At 44.1% G+C, this 16,342-nt stretch overlaps 1 protein-coding gene across 1 annotated transcript in view; it reads right to left on the bottom strand.

Moving 5' to 3' along the window:
• Positions 1-195: 195 nt before the first annotated feature.
• Positions 196-16,342, bottom strand: part of SNTB1 (syntrophin, beta 1 (dystrophin-associated protein A1, 59kDa, basic component 1)) — a 114,880-nt gene continuing 98,733 nt past the window's right edge. The window contains exons 4-7 of the mRNA XM_014965524.1: positions 15,019-15,158; positions 8,541-8,737; positions 6,764-6,954; positions 196-3,816 (exon numbers count right to left, since the gene is read on the bottom strand). Coding sequence (XP_014821010.1) covers positions 3,724-3,816; positions 6,764-6,954; positions 8,541-8,737; positions 15,019-15,158 — 621 coding nt within the window. The 3' untranslated portion in view covers positions 196-3,723. The remainder of the gene's footprint in view (positions 3,817-6,763; positions 6,955-8,540; positions 8,738-15,018; positions 15,159-16,342) is intronic.

Here is a 16,342-nt window from a genome sequence, read left to right on the forward strand (position 1 = left end):
TCCTGTGTCCTGTGGGAAGAGGGAATCCGTACCGGCCGCAGGAGGAGAGAGCCCTTGTTCCGGTATTTGGAAGAGTCCAGTTCTCAGGATGTTCACGGTAGCGATTTCCTTGGTAGCGCGTAAATGTGTATTTTTTGATTTACAAAGTACCTTTGGAGAGAGGCTGGTTCTACTTAAAGAGCAGGACTCGGGAAACACCATTTTGCTGCCCTGAACACAGTCAGATCAGCTTTATTTTCTTTTATTATGTTTTTTTTAACAAACACCTTATATCACATTTTTCCAGTAACAGCTATGTTCCAATATGTAGCCAAGTCTTTCTAAGGGGGAAGCTGCTATTACAGACTTTCTGATCAGACCGTCCAATTTCCAGCCAGTGCGTTGTGAAAGGAATGAAGCTCTAGAATACCCTTTCTCAGGATTTCCGTGGGGCTGCTCTGCCCCACCTCGCATCACACTGAAGGAACAGACTTAAATTCCCGCAGTGAGCTTCCCTGCTGGGCCACCAAGTTCAGAATTAGAGGGGAAGAAACACATCCTTTTTTCCATAACTGTTTTTCTAAGAACTGAGCGAGGCGGGTGTTGGCCTCACCCCTGGAATGCGGAAGCTTGAGCAGAAGTGTCTGTTCTTGGGATGTTTTTATGACTTCTGTAGCTGCCCAGTTAAACACAAGTGACAAAGGAAGCCTTGTAACTTCAGCAGGTGAGTCTGAATGGCCTTGCCCAGAACATCCCTTTGGCCTTTCAGTAAATATTAGCAGCCCAAAAAAATGCTATGTGACTCAACTTTCGGGCTGGCATCACCAGCGCCGCTGCCACGCGGACACCGACTTTACCTAATTGGAGGCACTGATGCTCTGTGGAGAGATCTTTAATAATTCTGTTTGTGTGTTTCCCAATTTTTAGAAGTCACTCCATCAATAGGATGAACCCTCCTCTCCAGTAACTGAATTCTTACAGACTGACAGAGGTTTAAAATGTGGTTTCCGCAGCCTAAATCCAAAGGCCAGGAAAGCCTTCCAAACAGGTTGTGTGGGTACAAAGTAAGCTCACCTCACAAAAATCCAATAAATGACTTTATTAAATATATTCTTTTCCTCTAAAATATAAATATTCACTATACTCTTATAAATGTGGAGTAGGTCCATATTTCATTTGTCTATCCCATCCAAATATGAATCAGTCCAAAATCTGAAAATGAAGAAATAACATCTGTAATTACTTTTTTTTTCTATAAATATATATAATATGAATTTTCTTTGCAAACTGTTTAGTTATTCACTTATACTTCATATAGTACTGAGCACCTTAGATTACATATTGTTTCATTTAATTGTTGGTACTAATATAGGAATTTGTAATATTTACAATGCACATACATGTTAGGTGTGACATTCCAGTGATTTGTAAGTGTTAAAGGAGCAAGGAAATAGTGCAGTATAGTTTACATATGTATTTAACCTACCCCACAGGATGCAAGATTTCACTTTAACCTCTGCAACTTTTACAGGAGCCTGCAGCCAGATTTTTTAAGTAAGTTAGACTTTGGAACAGCAAATAGAAGTGTCCTGAATTGCTTGTTAGAAACGTCACACAAGGTTTTATAAGATGCCATGATGTGAGTTCACACTCACCGACCCGGTCCCCACCGTACCCACTGCTCTCCGCTTCCCAGGAGTCTTCTCCTAGAAGCTTCCAGCCAAAGGAGACCCGAGTGACTGCCACAGGGAGATACGGGAACGGCAGCGGTCGCTAGATAAGAACTGTTTGGAAATTATTGGTAAGTTCTGTAACCTGTTATCCCCTGCCCTGGGAATTTACAAGAGGAATCAGTTTTTAGGTGCGAGTACCGTGACAGTGAAACCAGAGTTCCCAGCTCGGTGACTCCCCTCACGCGGTTGCTTTTGACTGGTGAGAGGGGCTGGGAGCGGGGCTGCTCGTCCAAATGGCAATTCAGCTGTTGGTCTTCAATGATTATTTTCTGCATATGCCAATTCAGCTCATCATCTTAATTTTTTAATTAGGTTTGATGATTAAGATACCTATGGAAACCACCATGAACTAATTCCTGTGCTGTGAATAAACAGCATGACTTACGCTTAACTCTGAGGACTTAGCTTAAAAATAACATGGAACCAAACTGTGGTTTTAATTTTCCTCTTTGCCAGCCAAGTGATGCTAAGTTGAAACTTATGTGCTTTCTCAGGAATAAATGAAGTGTTGTAATATGACAAGTGAGCTTTCACAAACTTTGGATTTATTACTTCCCGTACAGTTGCTGTCCTTCAAAGTGTGAATTTAGGGCAAAACTCTAAAAGCAAACAACCCCCAACCCCTATAGGTGGGAGTTCTGGTTACAAAGTAAAGGAGCAACATAAATGCCATCCCTGTTCTGCTGCTTTCTGTTCCTGCCAGACCACATTGAGCCAGTTGAGTGGCTCCAGGTGCAGGCTGTGTGTATCCTCTCCAATGGTGAAGGTTAGTGTTCCTGCCTGCTTCATGCCCAGCCTAACTGTGAAGAAGGCTGACACTCAGTGAATCACATGTTTTGACTTAAAAGAGTAAGTTTTGGTGCAAAACAGGAACTAGAAAGTTGTGGGTATGGAGGTGAACGTCTTACGTTTCAGCAGCAAGGAATAAATGTGGACTTGCCAAGTCACGCTCGCAGGAGCGGTTCCTTCCATGTGAAGGCTTTCCTGGCAGTGCAGCTCCTGTTCCTGCCCCGGTGTGTTTCCTCACTGCTGCGGAGCTGCTTCAGTAACTTTTCTGATCTAATCTAGGAAACTCTCAAAAAAATCAACCCTTCCTGCTTCCCCACATTTGTTCTTCTATGAAGACCACACAACCAGTCCTGTCAGAGCTGAGGGGGTGACACAGCAGGGGTAGGAGGACAGGAAGCTCAGCGTGGCTTTCTGTTGGAAAACTGCTGTGGCAATGTGCTGGCAGAAGCTTAGGTGGTATCTTTCACCTGAGCTGAGGATCCTGGGCAGCTGGAACTCATTAAGCCTTTCTGGGAAGTCACTATAAAAATTAACAAAGGATGCTCCTCCCTGTGCCCCCTGACAGCCAGCTCTCAATACAGCGCTATTGCTAGTCTTGCTTTGGGTCCATGCTAGGAATGTATGTAAGATGTCTGTCATTTTATTTTTGAAGTCCTCAGCAGGGACCCTCCAGCTGTTTGCTGCTCACAGCTGTATATTTGTGTGCTCTGCTGGGTGTTCAAGCAACAGGTTCTGATGGTGCCACAAAAGAAAAGTCTTCTGTAAGCGGTGCACAGGTGAGCACAGAAAAAAATATTTTACTTTTGGGTGGTGGGACAATCTGGTTTGGAGAACCTCTGCTCAACCAACCTTGAGCTTGCATCACAACCAACATCACCTCTTGTCTTCTTAGCCCTTTACTTATTCTATATAAACAAGTACATTGAAATAGGCACAATTTATGATTCTGAAACATTTACATGTATGGTACTACACGCTTTTACTGTCTCACATGGGATTTTAAAAATCCCATTATTTACAATGAAATCCACTGTTTTCCTTGTCATGCCACCTCTTTAGCTGATGAGAATGGAACCCGGGCCTTGGAAGACTGCAGAAATGACCAGGGCCCGGTCCTGAACCCCAAGGTGGTGTGTGCTGCTACTGGTACGGGCTCTGCTGTTGACTGTCCTTCAGATTAGCATGGTCACGCCGTCTGTCTGCAGAAACAGATGTGTCCTGCTCATGCCACCAAGCCAAGTCTTGTAATCTTTGCCGACAGGAAGGAATGAATGATGAACACAATTGGTTTTGGACAGGAATGAAGGTCCAGTTGCTGAAAGTACAGAAAGAAATCAAGTTGAGAATGATTAGATTAGATTGCAGCTCAAATAAGCAATCATTTACAGAATACTTGATTTGCCGCCTGGTATTTTCACAGACTTCTATTAATAACAACCCTTTATTACAACATATTGTCTTTTCTTTGCGTACAGCTGCAAATATTTAGGTTACTAAAAGTAAGTAATAAGCATTTCGAGAGCAGATGAGATGCTGGTGCCTCCAGGCTTGCATCCCCCTGGGTACGCAGCAGCAACCTGAGCAAGATGCTGCAAGCGGTCTTCCAGGAGGTTTGACCTCTCCATCTTTTGGGGCTCTGTTTCCAAGCAGGGATGGTGTGTCCAATACCCAGTGCATCTGCTGTTGGCCACTGCTGAAGGGAGGACACTGGACCTTCAGCTGATGCTGCACAGTTGCTCCTCTGTTCACACAGGTGGCAGTGACACCGCACTGAGACTCTTACCCATAGTCAACGGTTCAGATGATCTCACCAGGAGCTTGCTAAGTGTGACAGCCTTGTCCGGGTGGACAGGAGGTTCAGCACTAGGTTCACATCAAAACAAACCAGATCTGCCTTTCCATCAGTCATGCATCAACTTGATGGAGAGCTAGTAACAAATTCCCTTCTGAAAGCCTGACAACAAGCAGTTCACAGAGTCCATGTTATCAAAGGTGATGTGAGGAATTAAGCACCCAGCGTGCTCAGGAACTGCTGGAAAAAATCTGTCAGGAACGACCATGTTTACATGCATAATTTATGCTAACTAAACTGCTTGTAGGAATAAGCACCTTATTTTTAGTCATTGTGACAGCATAGAGGCCTAAGCAGTTTGCACTACAGTTGTAGTTTTCCATTTCTTTCAGCAACTAGATGTTCAAAATGTCTAAAACAGAGCTTGTTGTCATAACAAAGTCCCTATGTGTTTGTTGGAATTAATACTATCTCATTCTTAAGTTCCTCTACCTGCAATCATTTAAGAAGTGAAATGGGTACATATAAAATTTTAAAATCTAGCTATGTAGAGCGCAATTTGTTCTTATATTTAAGAAAGCTGTGCATGGTTTTACCATTTTATCTCTCTTCTTAGTTATCTCATTCTAAAGCCGGATATTCATGCTGTACTAGATAGTATAGCATCTAAATACTGGTACTACTCAGCTGTTATTAGACTAGAATAGAGTATTTCAGTTGGAAGGGACCCACAACGATCATCTAGTCCAACTTCCATTAGTGCTTCTCCACCCCACAGCCTGAAGGACCACCAAAGAGATGGTATAATGTGCATCACGCTGCTAAACGCAGTACTTACAATTTCTCCATCCTTTCCTCCAAAGTCTAAATAAAGCATCCTTATCCCATCATCTGAGGACATTTTCAGTTTTTCGTAGGGATATTGTGCAATTGTCTTAGAGAAGGCACCATCTTGCGGTTCGGTTGTAAGAGAGAAGCCATGTTCGTAATGGATGGTCAGGCGGCACTCCTGGCTTTTGTATGTGCAAGCTGGAGAAGGAAACAAAGTTTAGACTTTAATGCCCTTAAAAGCAACAGCTTCCAATGCGCTGCAGATACCTGCGTCCCACATTTGATCACAACACTATCTTTTGGAAACAAACCTTTCCTGAAACTGGGCAAATCATGCTCTAACTGCACACCTGCAGATACGGAAAAACAACAGGAGCTGTTCTGTTGTGCAAGCTCCAAGGATGGTTTGTTAGTTGTGGTGTAAGCACACAGACTAAAATCATGCTTGGTAGTAACAAAACCCGTGTCAGTCCTTTCATTTTCTCACTGCATTCTTCATATCACAGTGTACATCTACGTGCTGACACAAAAACAATCTGCTGAAGTTTAAGAAGGCTCAGGCTGGCATTTCTTCCTTCCAAACCTTCACAAAGTCACAGCTACTCTTCTTCTTATGCCTGACATACATAGTCAAGATCAATAAATGTTGCACACAGCACACAAGAAAATTAGAAGCTGTAAAGGGTTTCCCTGAAGTATTTTGACAAAGATGAAGACACTCCTGAGTCCTCATTAGTGTTGTGGTAATTGAAAAAGGGCCCAGATGATTGTATATAATAGCTACTGCAGCAGAAAGTCTGCATCTTCCCCTCAGCTCAGAAACATGGGCCATGATCCAAATTAAAACATGAAGAGTTTAGGTGTTCGCATCCCAGATTCTCTTTTCCACCACTTTCCTGTGAACCATTCTGTCAAGAAGGGACCTTGGCACTGGGCTAAAAGCACCACGATAATAGAAGGGGCTGATGCCCTCCTGTTTTTTGAAAAGAAAGTCATCAACACCAATGGGCTGAGGAGATGGACATGCCTTTGAGGTGGTTCTCACATTTTCAGGCAATGAGTGGAGATAACGTTCAACTTGACCAGCCCTGTCAACTGGTGACCTAGTCAGGGAAGGACTTCCTAAATCCTGGGGGCACTCACAGGTGCAGCTGCAAAGCCCCAGAGCCACCTCATGTTAGCAGCTCCCTGGCCGAACGGGGCATCACCCCAGAGCATCTGCAGCCAATTACCTTTATTCCAGTTGACTTTGCATGTAGCAAAAGTGACACCCTGGTGTCCAGAGAGGAAAATGACTAGCTGTTAAAATGTAGCTTTTGGACTAGTTTCTATTTTTTTTACTGTTAAGTGTGCAGAGCTGGGCAAATAAGCGACCAATTCACTCTTGTGAATGCGTTGGTCCTCATCTGCCTCCTCCCTCTGCAGGAGAAACCCCCACTAGGTTCTCAGGGGTCTCCCGATTCTCAGAAAAGTGCTCTTTTCTGTGAGTTTCTCTGCCAGTCACTCCTCCATAACACACAGCCCTACATGGCTGACTACAGACTTGTGTCTGATCCATTAGTGCTTCTCCACCCCACAGCCTGAAGGACCACCAAAGAGATGGTATAATGTGCATCACGCTGCTAAACGCAGTACTTACAATTTCTCCATCCTTTCCTCCAAAGTCTAAATAAAGCATCCTTATCCCATCATCTGAGGACATTTTCAGTTTTTCGTAGGGATATTGTGCAATTGTCTTAGAGAAGGCACCATCTTGCGGTTCGGTTGTAAGAGAGAAGCCATGTTCGTAATGGATGGTCAGGCGGCACTCCTGGCTTTTGTATGTGCAAGCTGGAGAAGGAAACAAAGTTTAGACTTTAATGCCCTTAAAAGCAACAGCTTCCAATGCGCTGCAGATACCTGCGTCCCACATTTGATCACAACACTATCTTTTGGAAACAAACCTTTCCTGAAACTGGGCAAATCATGCTCTAACTGCACACCTGCAGATACGGAAAAACAACAGGAGCTGTTCTGTTGTGCAAGCTCCAAGGATGGTTTGTTAGTTGTGGTGTAAGCACACAGACTAAAATCATGCTTGGTAGTAACAAAACCCGTGTCAGTCCTTTCATTTTCTCACTGCATTCTTCATATCACAGTGTACATCTACGTGCTGACACAAAAACAATCTGCTGAAGTTTAAGAAGGCTCAGGCTGGCATTTCTTCCTTCCAAACCTTCACAAAGTCACAGCTACTCTTCTTCTTATGCCTGACATACATAGTCAAGATCAATAAATGTTGCACACAGCACACAAGAAAATTAGAAGCTGTAAAGGGTTTCCCTGAAGTATTTTGACAAAGATGAAGACACTCCTGAGTCCTCATTAGTGTTGTGGTAATTGAAAAAGGGCCCAGATGATTGTATATAATAGCTACTGCAGCAGAAAGTCTGCATCTTCCCCTCAGCTCAGAAACATGGGCCATGATCCAAATTAAAACATGAAGAGTTTAGGTGTTCGCATCCCAGATTCTCTTTTCCACCACTTTCCTGTGAACCATTCTGTCAAGAAGGGACCTTGGCACTGGGCTAAAAGCACCACGATAATAGAAGGGGCTGATGCCCTCCTGTTTTTTGAAAAGAAAGTCATCAACACCAATGGGCTGAGGAGATGGACATGCCTTTGAGGTGGTTCTCACATTTTCAGGCAATGAGTGGAGATAACGTTCAACTTGACCAGCCCTGTCAACTGGTGACCTAGTCAGGGAAGGACTTCCTAAATCCTGGGGGCACTCACAGGTGCAGCTGCAAAGCCCCAGAGCCACCTCATGTTAGCAGCTCCCTGGCCGAACGGGGCATCACCCCAGAGCATCTGCAGCCAATTACCTTTATTCCAGTTGACTTTGCATGTAGCAAAAGTGACACCCTGGTGTCCAGAGAGGAAAATGACTAGCTGTTAAAATGTAGCTTTTGGACTAGTTTCTATTTTTTTTACTGTTAAGTGTGCAGAGCTGGGCAAATAAGCGACCAATTCACTCTTGTGAATGCGTTGGTCCTCATCTGCCTCCTCCCTCTGCAGGAGAAACCCCCACTAGGTTCTCAGGGGTCTCCCGATTCTCAGAAAAGTGCTCTTTTCTGTGAGTTTCTCTGCCAGTCACTCCTCCATAACACACAGCCCTACATGGCTGACTACAGACTTGTGTCTGAAACAACGTGCCAAAAACAAGACCAAAAGTCAGAATGAAAGGGACTGTGTCACTGGCCACAGGTACCACACCAGATGAGACTGGCTCAGAAAGCAAGGGGACAATATCTTAAACACATAGAGCCCTAAATACCCACATTTTTTGAAATGAATCACCTCTAGCAGAAGGAACTTGAACTACCCCTGAGTGTCACAAGGAGGTGTGAAGCTCTGCCACCCCGGCTGTTACTCACACGTGGTGATTTCCGTGATGAGCTCTGCAGAGTTGTGGCAGCCCTGCACCACGCTCCTCGTCCACAGGGAGAGGTCTCGGCTCGTCTCCGTCCGGAACAGATGGGTTTCGATCCCTTGCCTTGTACCCGTTCGGGTCGCGAAAGACAAGTCCACCCCGGACTGAGGTGAGCCTTTTCCTGGGCCAGAATGGACCAACCTGCAATTGGATTTGAAAACACATCAGAGAATTATAACGCTGACACAGAGCACTGCGCCAAAATCTGCACCTGAGCACAGCTCTGAATGTTCCTAAATGCACACAGTTGGGAGCACCAGAACTCGCATCTTCTCTGTATTTGAGACTGAAGTGACTCCAGCGTGTACTGAAGCATTCAGACGTGCAGGTGATGATGGGGATGTCCCAGAGGGCCCTAAATTCCTAACTGATTGTAGAAAACACCCCTTTGGATGAGGAACTGAGAGAAATCCTCGACTGGTCTGTTGTGATGGGGTTTGGTGCACAGATACAAGCCCTCGCTCGGATGAGGCAGCTGAATCTGACTTTCACTGTCAGGCTGGAGTTGCCGTAAAGCTTAAATATCTGCAGATAAACTCAAGGATAAATGCTGTCAGATAAAGTTAGAAGTTCTGTAAAACATGCAGATGCCAAAGTACCATCTTCTACATGCTTTTCCCATAAAGAACCTGCAAAATACAAAATGCTGCGACTATTTGTAATCTGAAATTCTCTCACATTTTACTGCAATTAATTTTTTTTTTTTTTTGCCTGGCATCACGATCTCCCATGACCAGGAAGGGTTTCTTCATCTGAGCAAACACTAATTGCAAGGAATATTTTTGAGATAGAAAAGCTCATAATATTTAATTCTTCTTTAAGACTGTCCTTTTGGGCTTTTTTCCTGCAGAAGTGTGGACAGTGAATACAGAATTTGCTCAGGGACATGACACTGATTCAGCTGAAAAGAATAATCCAGAAGAGCTTTTCACTTTGGGACCCAGGCACTAACGCTCTGAGGGAGTCACAAAATGAAATCAGGGAAATTCTTCTGAAAAGCTTTTTTCTGTCTTGCGTATCCTGTTTCCCTTTCTATAGGCAAACAATATACTTCATATTAAACTGTAAAGTAAGTGTGTAGCATGGTAACAAAATACTTGTGCTGAAACATAAAACATTAGATTATACTAATCATCTACTGAATGCTAATTCACCCTCAAATTATTGTTTTGCAGCTGCCAGAGTAGTTGTCTGATAGCTGACACTGTAGAAGTATGCTATCAAACAGAGATGGTTTTTAACAGGAAAGAAAAAAAAAAGGCAGAAAGGAAAGCAAAAGCACAACTTCAGTTTTTCAGTTATTGAAACACTAACCATAGGGCACCTGAAGTTTTCCTCCATTCCCTGGCAGCCCATGCTGATATTTGGGATGTGCACTGTGCTGAACAGACGTGTCCCTCTTTCATACCCCACTAGAAGGTTTGCAAGATTTGTTCATGCTCAGGTTTGTGGTAACTTCCTTTGGATTTTGATCATCTACCTTGATTTCAGGGTCCTGTCAGGCAAGAGGCAGCGTACCCGGGGAGGTGCCACCACCCTCTCCAGATGCATTTTTTGCACTGGCATTTTAGGTTTTTCAGCATCTGGATGGCATGAAGATGTAATTTGCAAATTAAAGTATTTGTACACATCCAACATGAACCTTGTTTCTTACCTGCCTTCTCATTCTCATTCTTGTTATTAAAAATTCAGTTTCACTACTTAGAAATCATATTTAAAAATATGACTTCTAACCATGCTTTGCAAAATCATGCAGTTAAACATGAACTAGACAAATAGGCAGAGGGACGTTTGATAGCATTTATGTACCAGCTGTCAGCACTGATGGATTTGGGTACAAGTTAAAGGATTCCCAAGCTTTAATAAAGTGGCATTCACACAAGCTATTTCATCTACATAAAAGATATTTTATCCTGAAGACCACAAAAATACCTTTAAAGGCAACAGAATAGTCTTAGAAACTTCACAGAAGGCTTTCTCTCACCCCCGTCGCTCTGACTGTGGAGGCAGTTGTGTGCACAGTGCACCCTGCACCCCAGTGCTGAAAAGGCACCCCAGGCCAGCTCTGGAAACACTCACCCACAGTCCCTGGAGGTCACCGGGCTCCGTGGAGGTTTCTGAGGTGTCTGTGAGCACACAGGAGCCCAAACACGCTTCCCCAGAGCAGCCAGAGCCGCAAGAGGGCAGGAGAAGGTTGGTCACCACCACGTGTGCTTGCACAGAATGTAGATAGCAGGCAGCGGCTGTGAAAGGCAGCTCCAGAGAGACAGGGAAACACTTCTAATCTTCTCTAATTTCTCCCTTGTCTCTCTGTATTTCAGGGACCTTTTTGGCATTATTCTTTACAAACATGATAGCAAGATGGGTACGGTCAACCATGAAGTGCTGGGCGAGATGCACTGGGACTTACTTCTCATCCTAATGCTATGAAAAGAGTTTCTCCCATTTACTGCTACAGCAAAACCTAATGGCCTCTTCAAAAATCACCGTGAAACCAGCACTGACATTCAAAGCAAGTGTTCAGCTGCTCATTTGAGACTTACCTCAGAAGAGACTGTGAGACAAGTGCATCAACATGCAGCTCTGCCCAGTGCAAAGCCACTACCCTCTGACCTTTCATACGTTGAAACCACTCCTTTACCCCTGACTTAGTGTTTGAAACCTGCTCTGGAATGGCTGTACTCTTTGGAAACCGATGCACATGCTCTCAGCTCATCCAGGCTCTGCCCTGGGGGGAGCCACAACCACCCTCATTTCCCTGGGAAGAGGAGGGGGGAGTTTGCACAGCTTGCAGGCCACCTCGTACACCTTCCCCGGGTGCTCAGAAACCCCACTGCTCCCTGCCTGCCCCCCTTCTCCACTTCCACAGATGACTAATCAGTGTCCAAACTCCTTCCTCAACTTTCCACAGCATTAACTATCAAACTGCTGTAATACTTGCTGGTTACAGACCTCAGCTTCACACAAAAGCTACTTACCTGATCTTTAATCAGAGTCCAACATGGACTGTTTTATTATTATTATCATTTTTCATTTCATATCTGGCTACAATAGATAACGCAATATGATTGCAAGCATTTAAGATGTAATTACTTAAGCCCCATTCCCATGCTAGAGGGAGGCACTGTTATTCAGGCATAAGGAAACACTGAAACAGAGATTATGACAAAAAGGTCCTTGGAGTCAGGGCTACGAGCCAGCTGCTGTGCCTCCTGCTGCAGAGATTTAAAGGAACAACTTAAATCTCCTGATCTCAGTTTTATTTGAGCTATTACTTATATTCCGCACAAAGCTGGGAAAGACTGACTGGAAAATATTTTTAAGTCTTAATAGCATCCATAGGTTGAGGGCAAATTTATCAACAAACAGAAAGGGCATGTTGAAATTCTGCTGCTAAAATACTGTAAGAAGATTGTAATCCTTCTACCACTTTCCAATTTTCTCTGCTCATTATGTTTTGGGTAGATTAGGCATGACTCCGTACAGTATCTGGCACTGAAGTTTTCCAGTTTCAGCAGCTTTTCAAATATGCATTAGCTAAGCAAAAATGTTTTCCCAAGGACTCATAAAAATCTGAGAGATGGGAGCAGCCAAGATTACAACATGTGGTCTGCAAACTTTCCAGGTGAAAAGTTCTAAATTGCACTGATCAATGCGCAGAGGGGATTAAAAACCCCATCACGAGGAGGGTAATCACTGACCGAGCACGAGCGCAGCAGTTAATACCAACAGCAAACCCGGTGGATTTTTTTGGTATAAATGTACTCAGCGTGACAGATCATAAAAGCAGAAACCTGCAGGGTTTTAATCAAAATCATCCAAAACAGTAGGTGTGAAGATTTAGAGAATCTGTCCATTTATGTCATCTGCTCACCTTGGGGATTCATGTATTTCTATGTATTCATCAGACTGCAACTCCATTCTGAACATCACGTTCTGAGTATCCACTGTCTTTTTACCCAAGTGTTAAGTTCACAGTGATACTAGTAAGAAATCACAGAGACAGAACTGGAATCATTCTCAGGAGGTCACCCAGCACATCTCCCTTCCCAGAGCAGGCCTCATATGCCCACACGCTCCTGAGTTAGTGTTACCTGTCCATTAAAGTCTCTAGTGATGAGGACTGTGAAATTTTCCTACAGAATCTAATCCAGTACCTCACTGGCACACCAAGTTGTTCCCAGGACCAACCCCAAACCTCCCCTGCCACATATGCAGCCAACTATGTCCTGTTGTATCCACAGGGACCTGGAGAACATGCTCCCCTGTCCTCCTCATGGCTTCTCGTCTTCCTACTTGAAATCTATTGACATGTTTTCCATGGACTTCTCAAGTAAAACACCAAGGTCTCTTGAGTAATTCCCTACTGATAGTGTTTTCTAGGACTTACATTTGCAGTGCTTTCTTCTAGACGTCCCACAACTAACTGGCATCCTTTTGGAAATGCAATGCTGCACATGAAGGTGGGGCATCTCCTGAGGCTTTACTCATGCTCTGTAGCTAGGTTAGTTTAGATCACTACATCTGCCCAACAAGCAACACCTGCTATAACCCAAGATGATTGTTTTCTCAACAACAAAACACCATAGATTTAAGCAATATCACCAGATTGCCCAGATGCTCCCTGGCAGAGTAACTATTTTGTCAGTCATCCACCACCCCAAACCAGCACAGCTGATTATTCCCCAGCACTAAATTTCGCGGTTGTCCTGTCTGAACCACATTCCCATCTTTCTTGCAGACCATTTCCCCAGTCCATAAAGACCCTTCAGCAGCCTGAACCCCTGTCAAGAAACTTCTCATTCCCCTCCAGCCAGATTCCACTCACACAGGAATCCCATTGGACAGGGAGATGACTATCCCCACCCAAGGCAAGCCAGTCCACTCTCAAATCTGAACTCCTGGGAAAAAGTGATTAAGTAACAGGCCCTCTAAGAAGAGGACTTAGATTGGTTGATCCAGTAAATCGGTGCTCACTGATAATGGGCTGGTTATGCCCTCCAAAGGGCTGTCTGGACACGTGAAGACGTGTGGGCAGGAAGGGGCAGGGTGCATGGCAGGATCTCTGGTCACTTTAAGGAGGAGGATTTGGGTCCATGTACAAATGACACCCCAAAGCAGCAGGAAGAGCTGCATCACCTTCAGCTGGGGTGCTCTCTATCCACAAACCCTAAGGCCTTAGTGCCACACCTGGACACAGCCTCCAGCTCCAACACCTCACATAGTTTTCACTGGGACTTGTTACTTGGAATTGTCAACCTTCACCACCACAACATGCAGCAGGCTGCCTGGTGCAAAGCTTGGGGCTCTCACCTCATGTCACAGCACCACAGGGTGAGTCAGAGGCCAGCTTCCCAGGAAGCCTGAAAGCTCTATCACGGGTAGGTAGACTGGGACAAAGCAACCATCAGCATAATTCACTGAGCTTTTTTTTTTTTTTTTTTTTTTTTTATTATATGTCTTACACAAAAACTGATATTCAAATACAAGCCACCCATTGTTGTTATTAATAGCTTTTTTAATATAATGACTTAGCAGCAAAGCCCCAGTTCATTCAGGGAGAGAACTAAAAGACCAAGAACAGAAATTAACTAATGAGAGTGCAGTAAGAGACCCACTGCTTTTGGCCATGTGCTACCAGACCTTCTGAATGAGAACTCATTGAAAACGGTATAATAAAGGCCTGTAGCAAAGCCAAAACAATGGAATAGCAGCTCTTTCTCAAGCCCTTTGACCATACTGACAGAGAAATGTGATTAAGATTCACATCAAGAAGCACAGACATTTTCCACTGCATAAAGACAGCCATGGGAAAGCTCTCTCTGAATTAGTGTTGATGGATACCTTTGAAATAATAGAGATAGTTACTTCCAACCTAGACACAAAAATGTGTCTTCCAAGCATACCATTTTAAGCTAAAAAAGCCAGTAATTCGTTTTCTGAAGCTAGAACACAAGCTGTACTGAAATTAAGTGTCTCCATCACACATGCAAATCCCCAAAAGCCCCAAACCAGTGGTGCAGAACTGCCCCACCAGCACGTCCAACTCAGGGCAACAATTTCACATTTTTCAACCTGGAGGAGAGGCTGGAAATTTGCATGCTACTGCCAAGCCCTCAGGTCCACACAATGAGATAGAAATCTCAGGAGATTGACTTCTTGGCTTTTTCAGCACTCCTACCTCTGGATCTGGGCCAAATGGCTGCGCCCATAATCCTTCCGGTGTGCTTCTTGCCATCCAGAACTTAAAATGGAGGAGAAGTGAGGAGTTATGCTGAGCACATCGGCCCATTGAAGAAGAATCTGCTTCTCAAACCACAACATTTCAAATGTGATATATAACTGTGCACCAGCTATACCTCTTCCTGGCTGACTCTGCTATTCCCACTCTTTAAGTGGTTGTAATAAAAAAGCATGGGTACCTGGTGGCGAGCAGGGGGTAGGTATGCAGAGGGCTGAACCAAGCTTCCTTCATCCGCGGCATGCTCTCATATATTAAGAGGTCCTTCTCTGTCAAGACCACTAACACTGGCTTCCAGTGCTTCTCATTGTCTCCTGGTACCTGAAAAAGAGCGAAGTCTCAGTGAAGCAACAAGAGACAAAGCTATCATTGGGCAAAGCCTGACGATAGGAATGTGTCGGGTGAAATAATGAACAAAGGAGAGTTTTAGTTCTTTGGCTTTTTGACATCTCCCACCAGAATGTATAACCAGTTGCAGCAGAAAGGGAGTCAAGTGCAATGACATCTGCTGCTCTCATCAGCACTGCCATTTCCAGCCCTCCTTGCAGCCTTCCCTTACTACGGGCTACTCCATAAATGCAGTAGTGGAAGAACACTGAGACAGAGCTGGCTGTTATTTAGTTGTGGTATGCATGAAAGGACCTTAAACGTATATTTATAATGTGCACCATTCATGCATAGCTGGCACATTAACCTGTGTGCTGGACACTGCTTCTCCAGTTTCTATTTTCATGAGTGAAAAAAGCAGCAACACCATCACTATTAAAGAGTGTCAGACAGTAAAAAATAGTGGTTTGAGAGCAGATGCTTTTTTCCTCAGCAGTTCGTGTTTTCATTGCCTCTCCCTTCATACTGTTCTTTCAGTTTTACAAGTGCCAATTTGTAAAGAGATCCAACCTAAACATGGGGTTGATCTGAAGCATTGACTCAGTGACGGATCTCCATCTACATCTCAAACCCACCTGTAGATGTCTGAAGTCTGGGGCATCCAGAACCCTTTACTGGCTGCAGAACCCGGAGAAGGAAATACGTTTTGCAGGTTAGACATGTGGTTGCCCACATGGCTACACAATTACCATTAAGGGGAACAAGTATGAATCCTGCTTTTTCACTTATTCTACTCTGGCAGCATAGAAATATCTTAAAATAGGTAGGAATATGACAGGATCTTAGTTTCAAGTAAGAATGAAGCTCTTGTCTTTCACAGACAAATTCATCGGTTTCCTTTTGGTGCACGTAAGGAAAAAGAAACCCCATTACACAGTAACACTCACAGCTGTGATTTCAAACCTGGATATCTCAGCTGGGTACTAATGGAAATGAAACAAATTCTGAGATTCACCAGAGAATATGGTTTCTGCCTGACTCCTCCACTAAAACCTTCTCTGCGAAAGAGAAACTATGCTGTTCTATGGTTGATGCCACTGGGCACATCACTGGGTGGAGAAACACATATAAAGGATGAATCAAAAGTTGGCCAGGCTGGGCGAGCTACAGCCAGGAAT

This window comes from Calidris pugnax, unplaced genomic scaffold, assembly GCF_001431845.1.
Source record: "Calidris pugnax isolate Ruff unplaced genomic scaffold, ASM143184v1 scaffold41, whole genome shotgun sequence".
Classification (NCBI taxonomy): Eukaryota; Metazoa; Chordata; class Aves; order Charadriiformes; family Scolopacidae; genus Calidris; species Calidris pugnax.